The sequence below is a fragment of the Carassius auratus genome, chromosome 49 (genome assembly GCF_003368295.1).
Source record: "Carassius auratus strain Wakin chromosome 49, ASM336829v1, whole genome shotgun sequence".
In the NCBI taxonomy this organism is placed as follows: Eukaryota; Metazoa; Chordata; class Actinopteri; order Cypriniformes; family Cyprinidae; genus Carassius; species Carassius auratus.
Genome location: NC_039291.1, coordinates 948,057 through 972,196, shown reverse-complemented (window position 1 = coordinate 972,196; position 24,140 = coordinate 948,057). Strand labels below are relative to the sequence as shown.

Here is a 24,140-nt window from a genome sequence, read left to right as displayed (position 1 = left end):
TCAGCAAGGGCCCATTAAAATGTTTAAAGTGTTATAATTGATGAATTTAAATTCAAGTTTAATCTTTTTTTTAAGCTGATATTCATCACATATTTCTGAAAAAAAAGTAAGATATTTCACAATATTGCTGTTTTTACTGTATTTTATTATTATTATTAATATTAATTCTTTTTATCAAATAAATTCTGCTTTGTTGAGCATAGGAGACTTAATTTAAAAACATAAAAAAAAAAAAAATCCTAATTATTCCAAACTTCACACTGATAATGTGAAGCATATTATTGAGTTTTCTAACTAAATCTGGCCAAAACACCATTACTCGTCTATTTTAAATTTCTTTTTACACTAGATTGAAGAACAAAGAACTTCACTGAATATATCAGGGATTAAAGATGGTAGAGAAGAGTAGGGTATGCTTGTGTAAATCAAGTGGTTCAGACAGTTACCACAGAGCCTGGCTTTGAGTTGAACTCATTTGCCCTGAGCAATTTGAGGTTCAGGTGCAGATTGCCTACTGCAGAACAGGTCTTGTTTTCTCACAATAAGACATATAGTGTGTTGACATATAGTGTGTTGACATATAGTGTGTTGACACTTGGCTGGGTTTTGAGAGTGAGTGCAGTTCAAGCTGAAAACATCAATAATTTATTTGATATACTTCACGCTGAAAGAAGAAAGAGCCCTGGTGAAGAGAACACTGGGAAATGAACTAAGCTGGTGATTTTAGTTTTAATATGCAAGCCAGTGAGAAGCAAACTTTCCAGTAAAAACTGTGTTTGTTGTGAATGCATTGTTCTTTATTCACAAGCCCTTTCACACTAACACAGACTAACAAAAGAGATTCCAGACGCTGGGGGGTTACACAAACCTGTCCACACAAAGCAGTTTTTTTCAGTGTGCCGTCCTCTGCCCTCTTTTGATGTGTTGAAGAAAAGCAAGTTTGAATGAGTCACCGGAGGGACAGCGGAGAATTTGGCACACCAGCCAGGGTGAAACATCATCACACATGTGGACACATTCAGATCAGAATAGATTTACAAACTAGATAAACTTTGAGGTTGGCTTGAGAAAGCCTGAAAGGTTACAGCAGTTGTAAAAGCTTGACGTTTGAAAATGTAATGGTTAATAGCATGTTTCTAGCATGATGCTAGCATGTTTTAACATGATTAGCATGCTGTTAGCATGTTTCTAGCGTGTTTAGCATATTGCTAGCATGATTAGCATCAGCATGTAGTTACCGTATTGCTTACATGGTTTTAGAATGATTTTAATAATGAATACTAAATAAATAAATAAATATACACTGATCAGCTACAACATTAAAACCACTGACAGGTGATGCAAATAACATTTATTATATAATTACAATGGCACCTACTGTATCAAGAAGTGGGATAGTTTATGGATATTATGGATTTGGATATTAGAATCACATTCGATTATGAACAAGATATTGCGTAGCTTGTCAGTGTTAGTGTTTTTATTAATGCTATTTATGTTTTCGTTAACCCTCTGAGGTCTGAGGGTATTTTTGGGGCATGGAGAAGTTTTGTCATGCCCTGACATTGGTGCTTTTTTCAGTTGCTTATAAACATCTAAATGGCTAAAGTCTAATATCAGTGTAATCAGCACAAAGTGGGCTATAATAATATGTGAACAGCATGTATGTACAAGATTGTGTTTTTGAGAAAACAATGTTTATGTGCGGTTAGTGAAAAACGGAAAATGTTAAATCAATTTAAATTGGTTCCCAGAACTTTTGAGAACTGGATAGCCTAGAATTGTATCTTTCTAATTGATGTGAAAATCATCTTGTTTACTCGCTCACAGAAAACAATATATTGATTTAAATTTTCGAAGACACTTTTTGTTTGTCATATGCGAATAGGCGTCAACTATCATGGATATCATTATTTTTCACACCTGAGAAGACAAAGGCCACATAATGAGCTGCATAATGAGCCGTTCAGTCAGGCTTGTGACTGAGAGGGAAGAGTTACAAGAAAGAACGTTAGGACAAAATAAATGTATATATTTTTATGTTTGTAGTTTATTTAGAATATATGTAATTAAACCACAAAATAATTTAATATTCACTTGCGAGTGCAGTTATACAGTTTATTAGGAACAATCAAAGCTGAATTTTTAGCATCATTGCTCCAGTCATTCACTGATTGTCTACCAAAAAAGAAAAAAAGAAAAATTGGAATATATGTTTATATATACAATGACTGGACTTCGTGTTGTTTTCATATGGATTATTTTATCACAGAATATTAGTTTTCGGCAGCACTTGTTTAGTTTAAAAGTAGACATGTCAGGCTTTCTATACAACGTGATCTCATGAGTATATGTGTGTATTTTTATGTTAAATGTGGTTCTACCACACGTACATTTACTTACGTTTTCATGCACATAAAAACGTACAACTTAAAAACGTAAAGATGTATTTATAGCAGTACAACGTACAAATACTTACGTGTTAGCAGCTAGAAAAAAAGTAAATAATCTAACGTAAAGTGTGAATTATGAATTCCCATGTATTAATATTAAAATCGTGGCTTTAATGATTTAAATCTGTTGTATTTAATTGTCATATCAATAAATGTTTTTATTGAATTTATTGAAAGCAGTTTACTCATATACTTAATAGGAATAACATTTCTGTGCATGCTGCAAACCATAGATACACAAAAGCACAGCATAAAATTACAAATCACATCCATTTTATTTGTTTGCTGTACTCCATATCTTTAGAATCCAGATGTTTGCAAGGAACATATCCATATCAATCGATCTTCATCTTCATTCTCAGCAACCACGTCCGTCATAATCAAAGCCCGCACTCGTTATGATTCGAATTTGCAAATAGCGCCTGTGCGCCACAGGAATGTTACGACATGGTTTACGGCACTGATATCGAACTCTCATTGGTTCTCACATAATTCGTCACAGATTGCGACATGTCGTGTTTCAGTTGTTAGATATTTGAAATCAGTACTGCGCCAGTGAACCTTCACGGAGAGAAGACAGATTCATAATTTCACGGATTAATAAATTAAATTCTGCTCTGTACCCTATAAAAACTATTACCTTCAGAGAGGACTGTGACTGGAACTCATTATCATTTGAACTACTTTTGGTACCACTTTAGATATTTTTTCGCAAAAAAATAAATGATTAACGTTATGTTTGTTTGTCTGTTATTTGTTTATTTATAACAGTAACGTTATGTAGTTTTAAGAAATGGTTATGGGTAGGTTTAGGGGTAGATGTAAGATTAACGTTAGTGGCTCAAAAAACGTTTTGTTATATTTTTACTAAAATTGTGTTTTATGTTTTATACTTTTAACATAAATATATTAAAAAAGTAATCAGATATGCATTGAAAAGCAGCTTCATGAGCAATAAGGATAACTGACTGGTCAGAGAACACGTTCTATCTGTACGTATTTGAGGTTGTTTTTTACGTAAATTTCGATACGTATCGAACCTGTAACTACGTCCAGATAATACATAAATGACACTGTTAATACGTAAAGGCACATACATATTGGACAGTTTTAATTTACGTCTAAATATGTACGTTTTGACTGTGAGATCAGGCTGTTCTATAGATATATCTCTCTTGTCTCTTCGTTGAGTATTCACTGAGTTTTAATGACATGTTTGTAAATGAAGATCAGAGCAGACAAAGGCTGCAGACAGCACACCTTGTTTGTTATCTTTATTTTATAAATGCAAAAAGTTTTGTTGTTATTATGTCTGTATACAAATAAAAATAGACCCTTTACAGGTTTGATTGATGTATTGCTCTTATCTGTACGATCAAAACTGAAAGTGTAATTTAAGTTCTTTTCGGGCTTATCAGGAGAAAATGCCTCATCCCGTGTATATGCGTTAATTGACTCCAGAGGGTTAATACAGCACATAGCACTATTCAACTACATAAATGTAACATGGCAAAGATGAATGCACGTTTTGGAAGATGAATGTTAGGGAAATGTCATTTTGGAATTGCTGTGGTATGTGATATTGTTGTTCATGTTCATAATGAAATTTAATTTTATTTCTGTAATTAATGTATAACATTAACAAGATGGCACGTCAAATTACTTTTGGAAGCATGACTGATGAATGTATTTTTAGTCCTGTTCCTGTATATAAGATTAGTATTGAGCAAGTTCAGAGGCTGTCATATGTGGATCAACTTACTATGTTGTGTATTTTCATCAGTTTGTATATGAATAATAACTTTCATATTGATTCATTGGATTTATTGCATTCTGGAATTATATATATATATATATATATATATATATATATATATATATATATATATATATATATATATATATATATATATAAATCTTTGAAAATCAAAATATAGATTTAGCAGATTTAAGTACCTTTCAAACGACCATTAGCACAGAATCAGATATTGTGATTGACATCCACAGCCCATAAGTCGATGCCTGTTACAGTTTAACTGTATCAAGCGGGACATCCTTGAGTGCATTTGACTATTTTCACCTCTCAATAAATCCATTAAAAATTCAGTTTTAGCAGCCCGATTCAATAGATGAGGATGAGCCATATCAAATTATCAGTGGTCTCTCACGAGATGCCAATACTAATCAGAATGAACCACAATTCAAATGTCAATATGTATTAAATATATTAACCTCCTGGTCTGGTACTGAGACACTATATTGATAGTATCCCATTACTTCTTAAAACCATCAATTGATCATATGAATTACAGGTAATGGGTGAATGTTCAGTACTGGATAAACCAAGGGTACTTGAATTAATAATAATAATAATAATAATAATAATAATAATAATAATAATAATAATAATAATAATAATTATAATAATTATAATAATAATAATAATACTAAAATTGACCCATTGTGGCAACTGATAGAGAAAAGATGTTCATACAGTACCATATACCACAACTTCTCTATTCTACTTAAATAATTGTGCAGCCTACACGTGCACATTCAATAGAGTTAAGCAAGGCTTATTTTCACAAGGAGACACCAACTTTCAGACTCCTACTTCAAGTCAAACTACATGCTACTTTAGCTATAGTATTTATTATTGTAAGCGAAATACTATTAGTTGCAATATATGGACTTGTAATCAGAGTTTGCTCATAACGTAAGCCAGAGGAAACTGCTTTTTGGTTTCTTTGCACTGTTACCTACAATGGCATATTTAAAGCCTGAAAGGGACACTTGTGTAGAAACACCTAATTCACTTACAATATATTAGCCTCTGTAGAGCTGCTTTGTTATACTACTTGTAACTACTGATTCCTAAAACCTGAATTTTGTGACACTCGCACTGAATTTTCTGTAAAGCGGCTTTAAAGCAATCTGTAAGTAAATAAAATTGATTTGAAACTCAGAGATCCATTTTGTCTCTTAGTTTTTCAGAGCATGACATGAAGTCCAGAATGTACATTTCAAACGCCCAGATGTTTGTCAGAAACAGAGTGTGCTCAGTATGTCATTTGGTCTGTGAGGTATTAAATCATTCAGTACAAAATGTTCTGCAATACTTCATCTGCCTGTAGAGGGAGCCTGACACCACACATTAGTGTGACGGCTCCAAATACTGCATTTTCTATATGTTAGCGCAAGCATATGCAAGACTTTACTGTTTACATCTGTAAAAATAAAAAAATAACAAATGTGTTTTGTGGGTGTGTTTTTGCACTGCACTTTTCTGTGCTGGTGTGGCTTTAATTTTTCTGGACCCAGACAACTATTTATCCAGTGCCGGCCCGAGCCTCTTGGGGGCCCTAAGCAGAATTTGATTTTGGGGCCCCCCTCCCACCAGGCGGAGTCACCTGTGCTTCAAGATTATTGACACAAATGTCACACTATAATGTTACATTATAAATGAATACAGTGAGGTTATGTATTAATACAAAATAAATAATAAAACAATCAATACTTAACATACTTCACTCTTAAACTTCTGAATACAAACTGTCACAAAACGTGAAATAAATAATTTGCAAATGTCCAAATGCAAATGTTCAATCTTTTAAATGAAACCAAAATAGACAACCATTAATATAATAAAAAATAAATAATGCTACAAATAGTTAAAAACTTAAATAATGAAAGCAAACATAAGAACAGCTAGGATTCAACAGTGACAATTGTACAACAATGACCTCAGAATTGTTCCTTCCTAGCTTTTCAGGAGGCAAAGTCACTGATGACATCAGGACAGCAGGATTGTATTGTTGTGCCCCCTTCCTCAAATATGATGATGGAAAATAAACACCTACTATAGAGGTGAAAATAGAACTTTAATCAAATAAAAAAGTAAAATAATAAATTGTATTATTTACTTATTACAATTGTACCATTCAACATTTACCTATGGCTATAACTTTATTATGACTAATTTATTTCATAGTCTTAAGAATTCACAAATCATGCAATGGGAAATTAAGAAGTTTTACTATGATAAAACCATGGTTGTGATATGCACGTTTTTTGTTAAATAAATTAGATACTGTAGGCTGTGTCATCTATGGCAAAAATGTAACAGCAGCTATTACATGGAATTTGGCTCCCTGTGCAGGGATTTGTAATAACATGTACATAGCTTGTTTATTTTGTATGTGCCTACATTATGTATTTTAACAGTGTTATTATTAACCAATCATTATTGCCTCATATTTTTTTATATAATGCAATAATTTATATGAAGTCAATTTAAAGGCTATTGATGGCTTATGTCTGTTTTTATAGCAACAACAAAAACAAAAAATTACAGAAGCCTATGTTAATACTTCTTTGTAAATTATTGTTTGAAGTAACAGAACCATGGTTAATTTGCAGTTACCATGGCTACAAGAACGATGATTTGTGGTGTTATTGATAAAACCATGGGTAATTTTCGTAAGGGAACCTGAAAAAAAAAAAAAAAAAAAAAAAACGTTACCAGGAATGTGCCTGAAAGTGATAAACGGGCCTCGTTTTTACCTAAATGATTTATAATTTATTTTGATATATATTAAAAATGTATAAGGTGACTGCAAGTCTTGTCCTCAAATGCTACTGAGCTTCAAATTTCCCTTTGAGGCCATGTGAAAAAATTGCATAATTTACATATACTTTACTGTTTATTTTAATAAATATTCAACATTGTATTCAATTGTGCATTATAGCTGACACCTAGATGAACAATTACAGTTGTTTTTATGACTGTAAGTCATTCTCCTCAAATGCTACTGACGTTAGAAAAGTGTATACCGATATCGCATGTAACTTTAGAGACGGTCCCTAAATTTGAGACTCTCGAACGTCCAACGACAAGCCAACTTTATGTCCTTTTCTTCTTTCTCTTTTCGGCACCAGAGGGATACATCCTTTTTGTGACATGGCTTATCATTTATTACAGTGACGCGCACTTGCGCGCCGGCGCGAATTGTCAATGCACGCGAGGTGTCTATGCGCAATTGTGCATGACTCAAACGCTAGCAGACACAGCAGCAGTTGTCGGTAAACAGGATTTTTTTTTGTCTTAAATTATTAATTTATTCGTTCATTATTCATTCATTCATTCATTCATTTATATTACTTGTTTAAGTTATTTAATTATAAAAAAAATAATAATAAATCATAATCTGCCAATCTGCGAACAAAGACATTGGCATTGTGTCCTGCCCCTTAAGTGTTTGCTTTTTTAAATAATTTGGTTAGTCATCTCTGTTTAAACATTCCACATAATTCTACAGATTTTCCTTAAGCAAAGAAAGTAATAAAAACATGCAGATAACTGGCCTACAGTATCTGATTTGGTCCGTGGCAGTTGCCCTAAAGATTTGTTTTGAAGTTTCTGTGTATGGTGGAGTATGATGAGTAAAATGTAGTGGATGAGTTAGCAGGTCAGATATGGCATGCAGCATTTAATATTGCATACCATACAGTGTAATGTGTCACAATGTGGATAGTCAGTCAGATCTATGCATTATATAAAAGGTTATATTTGTTTCAGACAGCATGCATACTTTCACTCAGTGTATCCCTGCAGGCATGCGGTTGTCAGCCTGATCTTACCCTGTCAAATATGTGCAAACACACACTCAAATGTGAGCATGCTCATATCTTACCGTACACTTTACTCAGATCAGAATATGAAAGATTGCCACAGAAGATTCACTTAGCTTGACTAGAGTACAGTAGATTAGCATGTGCTGTCTCATCATCCGATGTCAGTCGTAAAAGTTGTGTAAATAATACATTAACTGCTACATTTTTGGAAATACAAATGAAAAAGAGGTGACATGACCGAGGCCTGATTTGATTTTTTTTTTTTCTAATGTATGACAGCATGAAAAATCATGGAAGCTTCCTGCTTATTTTGTATGTTTTTTTTTTTTTTTTTTTTTTTTTTTTAATCAGAGTCTTGAATAACTTTTGCTCTGTGTCTCTTGCCATCAGGGAGAACACGGAACAGATTGGAGCCGATGGACACCATCTTTGTCAAGCAGGTGAAAGAGGGCGGCCCTGCGCATGGAGCTGGACTCTGCACAGGTACAGACACAGAACACACAGACATATTTTTTTTTATGCATAGGCTTGTCAGTGGTTATTCATAATTATGGTATTAAGGCACTAACATGTAGCAGACACTTAGTAAGCCAAAAATGCTTGTCCTTCATTCATATCATTCTGATTCTGTTTGTTTAAGGGCTGTCTTTGTATCAGAATTTTTTCAAATCTTCATATCGTCAGCCCGTAACACAAATAAAATAAATCTCTTGATATAAACAAACTAAGCTTTTGTCTGTGCTCTTTCCAAAGGTATTTTAATCATGATCCAAACAAACATGCAACATGAGCAGTTTTTAATATAAATAACATTGTATAGTTTCAAAATCTGAAGCAAAATTAGAATGGTTTGTCAGTTTTGTGGAGGTATGCATAAAAACTATCTGCATTAAACAGAAATAGCAGATGAGCTGAATGAGATGCAGATTCACTCTCTGCCACCTGGTGGCACTTAAAGTGTTTCCTTGGTTTCCACTGTAAATAAAGCAGTGCTGCACTTATGAACTTTAATATGCATTATACAGAGACAAAGGGAAAATAAAAAATACCATCGCAAGACAGTAAGTTCCCCTTAGACATACATTCATCTGAACTCCTGAATCGTGATTTTTTTTGAGCATCTCAACCGATTTAAATTGTCACATATTAAAATCGATTTTCAACCTTTTTGTGGTTAATGATTACATCCCCAGTCTGCTGACAATCAGAGCTGTAGAGGTCAAGTGACCTCGCAATAAAAATGAAACAGACTAATATTAGCGTAGATGTCATTCTTCTTACGATGTAACGAGAACATCAGTTGTTATGGGAAATGTTCCCCATTCCGATTGACCTAATTAATGCAGCCCAACAGTCCTTTAATGTATTTGAATTATAGAAATGCGACAGTGTTTTATGTGTATGCTAGGTTTATGTGTATGGCAGTGTGTCTGCCTCCCAAACAATGCTAGGTAAATTGTTCCAGAGTTTGGGCACTAAATAGTAAAAGGATCTTCTGCCTGCAGTTGATTTTGAAATTCTAGGTATTATCAAATGGCCAGTGTTATGAGATCCCAGCAGACATGAAGGACAATGTATCTGAACATACTTACTGCAAGGTTCTGAGTTGCAAATCTTTAATTATTCTTCCCACAGAATCATGTGGATCATCAGTTTTTCAGAGGGTCATTAAAGAGCTTACAAGTCTGTGTATAAATTTCAAAACACATACAGTCTTGTTCAAAATAATAGCAGTACAATGTGACTAACCAGAATAATCAAGGTTTTTAGTATATTTTTATTGCTACGTGGCAAACAAGTTACCAGTAGGTTCAGTAGATTCTCAGAAAACAAATGAGACCCAGCATTCATGATATGCACGCTCTTAAGGCTGTGCAATTGGGCAATTAGTTGAATTAGTTGAAAGGGGTGTGTTCAAAAAAATAGCAGTGTGGCATTCAGTCACTGAGGTCATCATTTTGTGAAGAAACGGGTGTGAATCAGGTGGCCCCTTTTTAAGGATGAAGCCAACACTTGTTGAACATGCATTTGAAAGCTGAGGAAAATGGGTCGTTCAAGACATTGTTCAGAAGAACAGCGTACTTTGATTAAAAAGTTGATTAGAGAGGGGAAAACCTATAAAGAGGTGCAAAAAATGATAGGCTGTTCAGCTAAAATGATCTCCAATGCCTTAAAATGGAGAGCAAAACCAGAGAGACGTGGAAGAAAACGGAAGACAACCATCAAAATGGATAGAAGAATAACCAGAATGGCAAAGGCTCAGCCAATGATCACCTCCAGGATGATCAAAGACAGTCTGGAGTTACCTGTAAGTACTGTGACAGTTAGAAGACGTCTGTGTGAAGCTAATCTATTTTCAAGAATCCCCCGCAAAGTCTCTCTGTTAAAAAAAAGGCATGTGCAGAAGAGGTTACAATTTGCCAAAGAACACATCAACTGGCCTAAAGAGAAATGGAGGAACATTTTGTGGACTGATGAGAGTAAAATTGTTCTTTTTGGGTCCAAGGGCCACAGGCAGTTTGTGAGACGACCCCCAAACTCTGAATTCAAGCCACAGTACACAGTGAAGACAGTGAAGCATGGAGGTGCAAGCATCATGATATGGGCATGTTTCTCCTACTATGGTGTTGGGCCTATTTATCGCATACCAGGGATCATGGATCAGTTTGCATATGTTAAAATACTTGAAGAGGTCATGTTGCCCTATGCTGAAGAGGACATGCCCTTGAAATGGTTGTTTCAACAAGACAATGACCCAAAACACACTAGTAAACGGGCAAAGTCTTGGTTCCAAACCAACAAAATTAATGTTATGGAGTGGCCAGCCCAATCTCCAGACCTTAATCCAATTGAGAACTTGTGGGGTGATATCAAAAATGCTGTTTCTGAAGCAAAACCAAGAAATGTGAATGAATTGTGGAATGTTGTTAAAGAATCATGGAGTGGAATAACAGCTGAGAGGTGCCACAAGTTGGTTGACTCCATGCCACACAGATGTCAAGGAGTTTTAAAAAACTGTGGTCATACAACTAAATATTAGTTTAGTGATTCACAGGATTGCTAAATCCCAGAAAAAAAAAAATGTTTGTACAAAATAGTTTTGAGTTTGTACAGTCAAAGGTAGACACTGCTATTTTTTTGAACACACCCCTTTCAACTAATTGCCCAATTGCACAGCCTTAAGAGCGTGCATATCATGAATGCTGGGTCTTGTTTGTTTTCTGACAATCTACTGAACCTACTGGTAACTTGTTTGCCACGTAGCAATAAAAAATATACTAAAAACCTTGATTATTCTGGTTAGTCACATTGTACTGCTATTATTTTGAACAAGACTGTATCATAAAACATATCAACATAACTGAACTAACAGCATCTTGTTCCCTTGCTGTTTCTCTTTCCTACAGGGGATCGCATTGTAAAAGTCAATGGAGAAAGCATCATAGGAAAGACGTATTCACAAGTAATTGCCCTTATTCAGAACAGGTAATGTTGTGTTGTCTGATGCAGCCCCGAGGGAGTGGTGGAGCCTCATGGTTAAAGACCCAGGCCCGTATTCATGAAAAATCTTAGTGCAAAGAGTTGCTCCTAGTAACAAAATTCTAAGAAAATTCTTAGAAATGTGGGTGTTTCCTCTTAAAATGAAAGAAAAGATCCAAGTAAAGAAAAAGAAAAAGAAATTCAGAAATCATCTTAACCCTTAAAAGAGCTCAGTGATATTAGACTTTAGCCATTAAGATGTTTATAAGCAACTGAATAAAGCACAAATACACAAAACATATACATATAATGTGTGTGTGTGTGTGTTTGTGTGTAAAAGAGCTCTTTTCTTTCCTTCTTGCATAACCGACCAACCACAGTCTTCAAAAGACTGTCATAGCTAGCAACGGGGTCAGCCCCGCCTCCTCACTACGATAAACATTTTTTAAAAGTATTTCCTCACTCAAGAGTTGCTCTCAGGTCTGTCCTGAATCACTTTTAAGCTAAGACTCCTATGTAGAAATTTGTGAGCTAAATTAGGAGCTCTCAAAGAGGATTCTTAGAATTTTTTTTTAAGAATACGGGCCCTGGTCTGGTAACTAGTATTTGATTTTAAACTAAACTTGACCTAAACCAGGAATACACGCTGCTCTGTATCCATATGCCTATCCCTTATTTTGTGGGTTGATTATCTGTTCCTGCTAAGTCTTGATCTAGATTAAACACTGAATCCTTGAGGAAGTTTATTGAATATGCTATTTATTGCGTAATTTTAGTTGGAATTAAAAGGTGGCACTCCTTCCTTGTTCTTGAAATTACTAAAAAAGCTATCATGTACTCATGACTTCATCTGAAATATTATGTTTTACCTTTTCAAAACTTTTCCTTGCAGTGACATGTCTCTGGAGCTCTGTGTGATGCCAAAAGATGAAGACATTTTACAGCTGGTAGGTTTGATTTATCATGGGTTTACTTATCACACAGAGCAAATGATTTCTTGCGCAAAAATGATGGCTTTTTAATGCCTTTTTAATGCCATTTTAAGTTCATTTGATGACATAACATGAACCAAAAATATCACACAACTGGGCCTGTATTTAAAAAAAACATCTTGAGGCAAAAAGTAGCTCATAACTTGCAGATTTAGGAGAAAATCCTAAAAGTAATGGGCGTGTCAGTCCTAAATTTAAGACTCCTACATTTTTGCTATAAGAGTATTTCTCAAAGCATTTTTAGTGCTACAACTAGCTCCTAAATCTGGGAAACATTAGGAGTAGTGAAGAGGACTCTAAGTCAGTAAGACCAAGTCACAAACTATCCTAAAATGGGTGTTGCCGGAACAGAACATTTTAGAAATATGTTTGATGATAATGAGCTTTTAATAAGGTGTCGCCTTAATCGCGAGGGTATTATGACTGTTGTTTTCATTAACAAGTTGGGCAAGAAGTAACTACTGTTCTTGAGTCCAGTTTGGTTTTCTTTTACATTCACATGCCTTACTACCAGCCATGAATATTCTATTCTGTTCATTAAAAGGCTGTTTATATGTATATCTGCTAATTGTTTATGAGGAGCACACATGTAAGAGGCTGACAATTAGCTGAACATATACTTGTTTACATTGCGCTCTACAATATTTATATGAATAAATCTCTGACAGAGACCCCTCCCCTATCAGCCAATCACTGGGCACAGTTTGTTAGTATGCTGACATCATTCACAGCACTTCATTTCTCTTAACTTAAGACTTCTCTCTGTCCCTTAGTAAAATTTGTCTCAGCAACTTTGTGAATTGGTTTTAAGAGAAAACTCTTAGCTAAAAAACTTTTACTGCTATTAAGGAAAACATTTAAATTAAATTTAATTTAATTAAAAAATTTAATTTATGCATTTAGCAGACGCTTTTATCCAAAGTGACATACAGTGCATTCAGGCTATCAATTTTTACATATAATGTGTTCCTGGGGAATCCAACCCCCAACCTTGCGCTTGATGGCACAGTGCTCTGCCAATTGAGCTACGGGAACACTTAAATGATAAAATGTTTTGTGCAAACGGGCCCTGGTCAAGGATATTTAATATTTGAAACAAGTCTCTTCTGCTCACCAAAGCTGCGGTAATATTAATTAGGGACCAAGCACCGTCGGTGCTTAGGCACCAATTGTATCCGTTAGTGTGATTTTCTTCTTCTTCTTCTTCGGCCACAAGTCTATGCTTGCCCATAGAACCGCTTGCGGGAAAGTTGTTAGATGTGGCACACTGATTTGGAGTCTCTAACTCTCTAGTGCCACCACTTTTCCAAAGTTGCACTCATGTTTATGTTAAAAAAATGTAGTTGAATGAATCACAAGGTTTAGTTTTTTCGCTACTTTTAAATGTTCCTAAAACTTACTTTTTCAAACTCGTTCTAGGCCGTTACACTGATTGCCACAAAAATTGGATGAAATTATCTTCAGACCATGCTGGCAAAATGTTATGGAATTCAAGCACATAAAAATGCATGTGAGGCTGTATCTCCGCAATGATTAGACATTTTGAGATCAAACTTGCTGTGTTATAACAAGTATGACACAAGACTACCTGCAGCGTTTCGGCACTGTGCCACCTAGTGGTCAGGAGATATGAAAAATGCCTATTTTTGCTTATAGCTTCTGACTGGTTGGGCCAAAAATGACAAAACTGGTTTCTTTAAATTTGAATGATATCCAATTTTCCAATTTTGGGTGTCTGTCATTTTGAATTTTATCATGAAATGCTATAATTTATGAACACATTGATGTATCTTTATGAAACTCATTAAGCATCTTTGACACCATGCTCTGATGGTACTCAAAAAGTATGAAATTTATAAAAATGCTAATAACTTTTGCTATTGCCCATTGTACTGAGACTGATATTAAAAGATTCCTCTGATCATGCAGAGAACATTGATACCAATTTTTGCCATAATTTACTGAACTTCCTGTCCACCATTTTGATTTATGTTGAAAACCTACTTTTTCGAATTCCTAGAGCATCAGTCCAATTTTCAATAAATTTGACTCGGTTTTTGTACAGCGTTGCTACAAAAAATGAGGATGTATCTCTGCAAATATTTGACATATTGATACCAAACTTTGTATGTGCCATTATCACCCCACCCTGACCATGCGACATTCATCTGATAACAGCGGCACCTATTGGTCAAGAGTAATATACCATTCATTAACCTTTAATTATTAAATTTCCAAAAATGCTAATAAATTTTGATAACAGCACCACCTATTGGTCAATAGTAATAAGCCAATAAATCATACTACTAGTGGTTGTATTTATGATTTTTCTGCCATTTTGCTCGCAGCTATATTATTGAAAAAAAATAAATAACTAAATATATATATATATATATATATATATATATATATATATATATATATATATATATATATATAATTTTCTATGTGAATGCATTTTAAAATCTAATTGATTGCTGTGATCAAAGCTGAATTTTCACCATCATTACTCCGGTCTTTCGGTGTGATTCTTAATATTGGTTCTTATCAATATTGAACACATTTTTTTTGAACAACTGTTTTTACTCGTATTTCGAATGGTAATATATTATGATTTCCACAAAAAAAATAATGGAAGAAGAAAACTGTTATAATAAATGTTTCTTGAGCAGCAAATCAACATATTAGAGTGATTTCACTGGAGTAATGATGCTGAAAATTCAAATTGATTTATAAAGTTATTTTAAATTGAAATAATATTTCACAATATTAATGTTTTTTTTTTTTTTTTTTTTTTTTTTTTTTTTTTACATCCCAAAATATCCCAAGCTTTGATCATATGTGTTTTAAATTAACCATTAATTTTGATGATGCAATGATGATAATCTTGGATATGTAAGAAAATCTACATTAATTAAACTGATACTGCTATGTCAGTTCTTACTGAAATCAGCAAACTTGTGATGTCTGCCTCCTTAAATATGCTTTAATATTTAAGTATAGGGCTACTTTAAAATAAAAGAGTAAAACGCCAGTAGGTGGCAGCAAGTCACTGTGTTAATAAATGAGCATTTGAGTCATTAGTTCAAGAGATTAATTCAGATGATTGATTCATTGAAGAATCAAGGAAGTGCCTGTCTTTATGAACTGTTCACTGAATTATTGACTCAAATAATGATCAATAAAAAATGCTGAGTCATTCAGTAATGAAACGCCGCTGTATGCTGCTCAGAGATTAGTGAATGATTATTACTGGTTTATAGAGTGAATAAAATTGATGTCAAATCTGCAATTGTGCTGACACTCAGGAATCAGCACTCTCTTGATCGCCTCATGACGCTTAGTTAGGTTACATCATAAGTTACAAATATAAAAATTAAATTGTTATCACAGTATGTTTGTTCTGTGAGTTTCTTTGTCTCTGCTGTTGCACTCATTTGTTTTGACATCTCCACGGGAATCTCTCTTTTACACAGACTGGCTGCGCAAGCCTCGACTGGTGCGACTGTTACTGTCAATAAACTATTCATCATTAATTATCATCATTTACGATTGTAATAAGATTAGACCGCAGTCTAAACATCCGGTGTTACGGCAATTTCGCACTGACCGGAGGCGATTACCAAACTTGTTTGGCATATGTGTCACACCACTGTACATATTTTGCGACAGCAAATGAAATACTGTAGGGGAGAGCGGGGCACAAAGTAACACTTTTTGACTTTCTCAGATGTGTACATCCACACTGGGTTTAGAAAAAAAAAAAAAAAAAAAAAAAAAAAAAATATATATATATATATATTAATCCACAGTCATTTTACACTTGTCTAGTATAAATATGTTGCTTTGTTTCATAATGACAGTGTATACATTTTTCTTTATCTATCCTAAAAAAAAAAACTAAAAAAACATGTCAAATTAAAATATTTTGTTAATAAAAAGTAATAATTCAAATAAAATAATACCGTTTTTTAAGAATTAAAAAATCTGATTTTAGAGTTTGACAATGAACACATTGCAATCAATGCTTGGAAGGACCCACATAAATGAGAAAAAAAATGCTTTACATGTCTTAAAATAATATTTTGTAAACAATAAACTGTCTAAACATTGGCTGTGAGTCTTTCTTCACCTGTTTCTCATTGTTCCTCATTAAAATTCATTAAAGTAAACAGTGTAAATTACATCGCTAATGTCATAGAATAGCACATTGTAACGCAGTGTTACAATGTGGCCCATTTACGCAAGTGGAATTTAAAACTGGTTAGTGTCTTCTGCTAGTTATCAAAGCATTAAAAAAGTGATATGAACTGATAAATAGCAAAATCTAATTTTAAATGAATAATAAAAATAAAAAAACTGAGATAAAAAATTTACTTAAGCCAGTTTACTATGGTAAAATAAATGTTCAGCGATATCTCCAAAAGAATTTTGCCGCACATGTTTTCTATATAATGATGACATGGTAATTAATAGATACTGTCAGTTTTGTTATGCTAGCATGTGTTGAAATATTCAAACCATGTTTGTTACACCTAACCCCGCATTACTTTGTGCCCCGTGCTCCCCTAGTTATTATGTAGGTGCTATATTCTAAATAAAGTGGTAATATTTTTCTTCCAAAACAAGGCCTTAATTTTTGCAAAATCAATTGAATGACTTTTAATGCTTTTTAATGCCCTGTGGAAACCCTGTATTAGCTTGTTAACCATGGTCAGTTAACCAAATTCTTATTTGAGAAAATTCAAGTTCCCTCATTTGCCCACTTGTTTTTAATGTTTTGGACAGTAACGTATGTTCAGGTATTCAATGCTGAGTAAGTGGTGTGTGTGTGTGTGTGTTTGTGTGTCATTTTCAAAATACTTTTGACGTTTCACTGAAAATGAATTGTGGGAAGGAGAGCAGACCAGTGGAAACAGACAGCACCAGTTTGTGAAGATGCTCTCCCAGCCAGAGTTCAGTGATCCAGCTGAGCAGAGAAGCGTGATGGCGCCTGTGTATGTGTGTGTGTGTGTGTGTGTGTGTGTGCTTATTTTGAATTCAACTATAATGACGTTTTCCTCAGAACTAGGGGCATAATGCCACCCCCATATCTGAGCACATTCCAGATGTAGCTCCAAATCTCAGGCTGTTACATGCCAACCACATAAACTGAAACTCCACTATGGAGCCCTCTGGCACTTTCTGACTTGACAGTCCATCCAGAGCTGAATTTAAGACTTATGTAGGAATGGCACTCTAGCTTGTTATTTCAGCTAACAGGAAGCGGTTCTTTATGACAACAAACTCTGTATGACTGCGTTTACACTTGGCATTAACATGCAACCTTTATGCGCATGTTGTCCACATACACATTGAAAAGACAAGTGTAAACACACTTGTGATCCCTTCACTATCACAAACTGTCAGAAAAAAACATGGAGAACTCCCATGTGGAGACTAGTGAGACTCCTACACTTATCTTTGATTTGTAAGATCTCACGCGACTGAAAATGTTTTTAAAAAGAAAACCCACCAATTCAGGTTGACTTTGCACCGGACCATTCTCTGCAGACTTATTGTAATATTGTGCGGGAAAGACGGATCCAATCGGTTATCCACATATAGTCAGTTAATGTTGCCAAGTGTAAACGCGCCATGTTCTGATTGACTGATGATCCGATCTGCTTGATCATGGTGTTCGCGTGTTAATGCCAAGTGTAAACGCAGCCTATGACACCTCTGATATGATATCAATCTGTTTCTAGCAAAGATTGATGACATATCACATCACACAAACATTTATTTATTTATTTTACTCTTTGAGGTAGTATTTATTTTGCTTTTATTTATTTTTTTATTTTTTGTGAATTTAAAAAAAGTAATCGGGACAGAGATTAAGAACATTAAAAATGTATCGACCCTCATAATCTTTATTTTTGACCCATTTTATTTTTGACATTTAATCAGTCAGTGTTTCAAAACCAGGTGACTTTTTCTTAAATATACAATACATTTTTTAACTTAGTGTAGATTTTCATTGAGGTTTTTAACAAAAGTTGAATAGAACTTCTACAAACAGCCAAGTTGTGGCCATTTTTCGATCAGTAACTTACAGTAGTCAGAGATGTCTTATCTTTTTATCTTTCCTCGGGTATAATTTTTTTATTTTTTTTTATTGACCTTATTGGTGCATATTTGGCATTCCAGGATTGCCTTATCTGTAAAGTAAAAAAGCAGCATAATCTCTTTGAATGATTATGAATATGAGTCCCTTTTACACATAACCCATGTTAAATTTAAAAAATGTATTCAATTTAGGGCAAAAGCAATCTAACATTGCTCTATGACAATGCTGATGGCAAACAAACATGTGTAGGTAGTTATATATATATATATATATATATATATATATATATATATAAATAGATGTAGGCAGAGTAGGGGCAGATATAAGGATTATATTACCATGTGTGCTTAAGAAGAGGATATGTAATGGGAAGGGCAACAAGTACAGCATGCAAAACAGTCAGCTGATCAGATCCAAAGAAGCACTTTGCAAAGCACATGTTTTGACTGTGAAACACTGCAGCATCTTGAAACAAAGATGAAAGGTAAAAAACCTTTTTAGGCAGGTATAGATTTAAAAGTACATGATGTCCATCCATTTGCTTGACTTATTTGTAGATCAAATTCATTCTCTGATCTTTTTTTATTCTGCACTGCATTGGCTACGTATTAAATTCAGATTGCCAAATAACACATACTTTGTCAAAAATATCAGACGATATGTTTTACTTGTATTTTAACAACTTATTTTGTATGAGAAATTCCTGTAGCTAATTTTACATAATGATTACACAATTTGTGCAATTTTTAAAAAAGTTTTAATTTAATAAAAATTTGCCTTATTAAATTAACTATTATTTATAAGCTTTTTTTTCTGCCTGAAATGGAGGAATTTTGATAAATATTTTGCTAAATGTGTTTTTGGGCTGGTAGTGCTGGCACCTTTTGGGCCTGTCATGGATAAATAATGGTGACAACATAAGTGCCAGTAGGTGGCAGCAAGTCCATGTTGTGATAAATGATTTGTTGAATCGTTCAAATCAAACTATTTGTTCAAAGCTGCTGATTCTATTATAAAAAACTAAACAAATGAGTCCATCTGAATGGACAGTTGAATCACTGGCTCATTCGATTTGTTCACAATCTGATTCATTCAAGGATTGAAACACTGTGTTTCCATGCACTGTTGTATAAAATTAATAGCACATTTGTGCTTGCGCACATGTGCTGATATTCAGAAAAGTATATTGCTTGTGCAATGATCATAAAAACATATTTTTTAATTGCTCACAGCAAAATAACATAATTGTTGGGGAATGTCTTTACATTTAAATCAAGGAAAAATCTTACCTTTTCTGTTGTCTTATTTTTAAAGAACTTCAGAAGTTGTGCTTGAACCATTTTGTGCGAAAAAAAATAACTAAAATTGGATTCCACTTGTGAGCAGCTTGTTACATTCTTGAACCGAGTTCTGATTGGCCGATCGCCGCTATTTAGTTTGTGAATTATCATAAGTAGAGAATTTGAACATTTCAATTGCACGATAAAGGTTATATATATATTTAAAGGGGATGGTGATTTTACCAAGGGGATGCATTTTTTTTTTTTTTTTTTTTGTCACCACAAATCCCATTCCCCCTTAAATTGAGCCCTGTGTATTACCACCTGGTGTAGACAGCAATAAGTCTTAGCTGACCACTTGTAATCAGACCACCTGAGGTGGCTCTTGATATCAGGTATAATGGGTCTAGAGCATACAAACAACAGAGAAGTGTGTCCTCCTCTGCCTAGTTCATCTCTGGTGCCGGACTGGCAGCCCTCCAGCAGTCTCTCTTTCTGCTGCCGTGTGTATTTATAGCACTAGAATGACACCAGCAATGTCTGGAGTAGGGGCTGATTGCTTCTGGTGTACCTGTAGAGCACTTGTCATCTCCCCTCACCATTGCTCTTTTTTCCTTTTCTTCCTCTGTTTTCCTGCTGTCAATCTAACCTTCCGGCTGAAGTTCTCCAGGGATATCACAGCTCTGGTAAGGAGGAGCTAAACCTGACACCTGCTCCCTTACTTCTGTTATGTAATTTTGCCCTTTTGTGGTTTATTTGCATTTGTATGAAAGTGCATTTGTGTTACTTCTCCCCTTATACCTGTAGAACTACAGGCTTGTGTACAGGCTTGTGTATTTGCTTATCCAATCACAAAATTTTTGTCCCTAAATTATTTCCATTGCCTTGAGGTTACACTTTATTTGTCGGCTTCCGAGTCAACTTTATTTTCATAGAAGGGGTGGAGCAGACAAACAGAGAAAGAGTGAGAGAGGGAGGGACATGCCCGCTAGTGTAACTTGACACCTCAGGTGTAGAGTCAAAAGTCCATCTGTCCCGTCTGCACTCGCATTAATGCCTGCCTGCGCTCTGTGATGTGCTGTGTGCTGAGACTCCTGGGACATGAATATATTTATATATTAACCTGGATTAAGTTCATTTTACATAGGAGTTATTTCAGAATATGGTATTTAGACCTTAAGGATAATAATTGGCAGTTGACTTTATAAGATGATAACAGAGAAACCACTAGCGTCTGTGAAAGGCTACCCTCCTCTCGCGTTTTCCTCTTGTCTGCGCACCTCTCTCTCTCCTCAGCTAAAGGTAGGTAAGCTTGTGATACATAATCTCTCCATGAGGTTAAATACATTTGAGTCTGTCTACTTGACCTTTTCCCCTGTCACTTTTCCTGGGATGCATTTGAACTTAAAATGGGGGTCAGCCTGTCGCCCTGTATTTTATATATGAAGTAGTATAGAAGTAACTTTTTTTCAAATGTTTGATACAACATTAACCATATTAGTAATGAACGTATTTGGCATTCCAGTGTTTGCTTAGTGAAATTAGTATCATTCTTTCATTCATTATATTTAATAAAACCTCCATTTTTTCAGGCCTATTCTCAAGATGCATACCTCAAAGGAAACGAGGCATATAGTGGAAATGCCCAGAACATCCCTGAGCCACCCCCAATATGTTACCCAAGGACAGTGCCCAATGCCTTGGCCATGGCACAGGTGTTAGAGCCTTTACGTTCTGCTGAGCCTTCATGTGGAACCAGACAAGAAGTAAATCATTGCTACAAGCCTGAAATAGATTGCCGCATTGATCTTCCTGTATCTCCCCCTACCGCATCCCAAACTCTGCTGGTCCCCAACGCCCAAACTGTTGTGCATGTACTTAATGAGAATTTTAGGACAATGGTAGCATCACCTGAATCTACAGAACGAGTTACACATGTGGCCTGGGCTGGTCCCAGCCACAGGAAGGAGGAGAACCAGTATGTGGATTCAACAAACCCAACCTTTAACCGGTCCAGAGACCATGTCACTTCATCTCCAACTGGGGCAGCACAATCACAACACAAACCCAACAGAACTGCAGAGTCCACTGGATTATCCGACCTTACCCCCAGAACTGCACAGACTTGCATAGACACAAAGCCTTCATCATCCCACAGGCATAACCTAACCACAACAGCAGAAACCTTCCCCTCAGCCACCTCTCCCACCTCGTACACCCACTCCCCTCCACCTGCCACCCCCTCCCCCTGCTCTCCCCACCAGAACATTGACTGGAAAAACTACACCACCTACAAGGAGTACACTGACAACAAAAGGCTTTACATGTACAGCTCCCGTACTATTCAAGAGCGCCTGGACAGTCTGCGAGCTGCATCCCCATCCAGTACAGGTGAATACAGCAAGCAGAAGAGCACATCAACAACAGCTGGATCACAGCTGAGATGGAGGAGCGCCTCACATGATCGGAGTTATCAGGTATCCAGTGTGCTGCCGCTGCGTAGCGCCTCTCAGGAGAGGCTTGGTGGTGCCGATCAGACTTCTCTAGCACAGAATTGGCCTCGTAGTGCTTCCCAGGATACCATCCCATCGGCCCGCATAGGTATCACGAAACCCAGAGCATATTCTTGCAGCTACCTGAGCAGACAGAATGAGAATGCCACATCCATTTTGGACAGGCAGGCATGCTGCAGAACTGAGACAAATGAGTGGTTACTCATGCACAGAGGGGACGAGGCAAGAGCAAGCAGACAGTCTTCTTCCTTACGCGTGGCGCCTCACAGAACACAGGGTGTATTTAATGCAGACAGACGAGGGGGTAGTTACCCTGGGTTGCCCGTCACAACTTTCTGTAGTAGAGGTACAGATTATTTGCTCACTTCCAGAGCTGAAAGCCTGGGTAATACCTCTTCACCTTCCATAAACAGACCCTCACTGTTATCTGTGAAAAATTCTGTATCAGACCCTTCTACTGCTGCTGCTTCTTACATAGCTTCTGCGCTGGCCTCAATAAAAGGCCACATCAGTGGTAGCTCCAGCACAGACCCTGTTAAAGACCAAAGAACACCTCTCACTGCCAACCACATGCCCCACAATGCAAAGCAGTTACAGCCCAGGGGGCGGGCTGACAGCCTTCAGGAGCCTGTCAGAGAGGTAGCTCATGGAGGTCGCTCTTCTTCTTGTTCTGCTGCCTTTAAACCCCAGAGAACAAAGCAGGGTGGATCTAAGCCCATATTAACCAGGAACGGAACAGTTCCTCAGCAACCTAGGTACACAGAACCACAACCCCACATCAATGAGAAGACGTCAGAGGGTATCGAGGGTCAAGATGCCACTGTAGTTGTGGTTCGGAGGGAAAAGAAGTCTGGATCTCCACCTATCCGCCACCCTTCCTACATTATGGCAGTGAACGAGATTGAGAGAGGGGCTGAATCATCTGCAGACCCCAACACATGCTGGTTGCCCAACAATACCCAACCAGAAATGCACACGAGGAGGCTAGGAGACCAGTGTAAAACCTCCTTCTCAAGCAAACTAGATGACTCACTGGACTCTATACCCTTCATTGGTAAGAGCTTTTTTCAGCTAGATAACTATGGATGCTGTTGTTATAGCAATTGTTCAAAGTCTACCCTAAAGGGAAATTAATTTGGATAAAGTTAACAGGTATATATATATATATACAAATGTATAGACTTTGACACATTCAAAGTGGATTTGCATATGCAAACTCCAAATTTTTTGCCTGTTTACTTGTTTGATTATTATTTAATGTAGCTTATGTGTTAACCAAAGCAGTTGTCAGAATGTGTTCCTGTTGGATCTCTATTTATCACATTAAGCAGCTGAGAGGACATTGTTTTATGTTTATTATATATTATATATTATATATTATTCATTGTAAACTAAACATCTGAACTTTATCCCCCAAATTTTTAAACAAGGAACTACTCCACTGTTCTGCCACACTAGGTCAGGACTTGATGAATTTGCTTTTTATTGATCAGATAACTCATATAAATGGCCACACTGTTCCTCCATCCTTAATGGCCCAGGCTTTGCATAGAGAGCTTTAGAGCAAATGGTGTACAGCAGTGGGATTTTTTATGATGATAACCTAATAACAGCAGGATGAACAGCTCAACCCAATGTAAACAAAGTTGAGCAGTGAGGAATAATGAGTAATCCGAGCT

The 24,140-nt window shown here is 35.7% G+C and overlaps 1 protein-coding gene across 1 annotated transcript in view; it reads left to right on the top strand.

The window, feature by feature from the left end:
* Window positions 1-24,140, top strand: part of LOC113066000 (rho GTPase-activating protein 21-like) — a 62,030-nt gene that overhangs the window by 20,517 nt on the left and 17,373 nt on the right. The window contains exons 4-8 of the mRNA XM_026237548.1: window positions 8,478-8,570; window positions 11,495-11,573; window positions 12,460-12,514; window positions 20,611-20,634; window positions 21,541-23,515. Of these exons, the coding sequence (XP_026093333.1) occupies window positions 8,478-8,570; window positions 11,495-11,573; window positions 12,460-12,514; window positions 20,611-20,634; window positions 21,541-23,515 (2,226 nt within the window). The remainder of the gene's footprint in view (window positions 1-8,477; window positions 8,571-11,494; window positions 11,574-12,459; window positions 12,515-20,610; window positions 20,635-21,540; window positions 23,516-24,140) is intronic.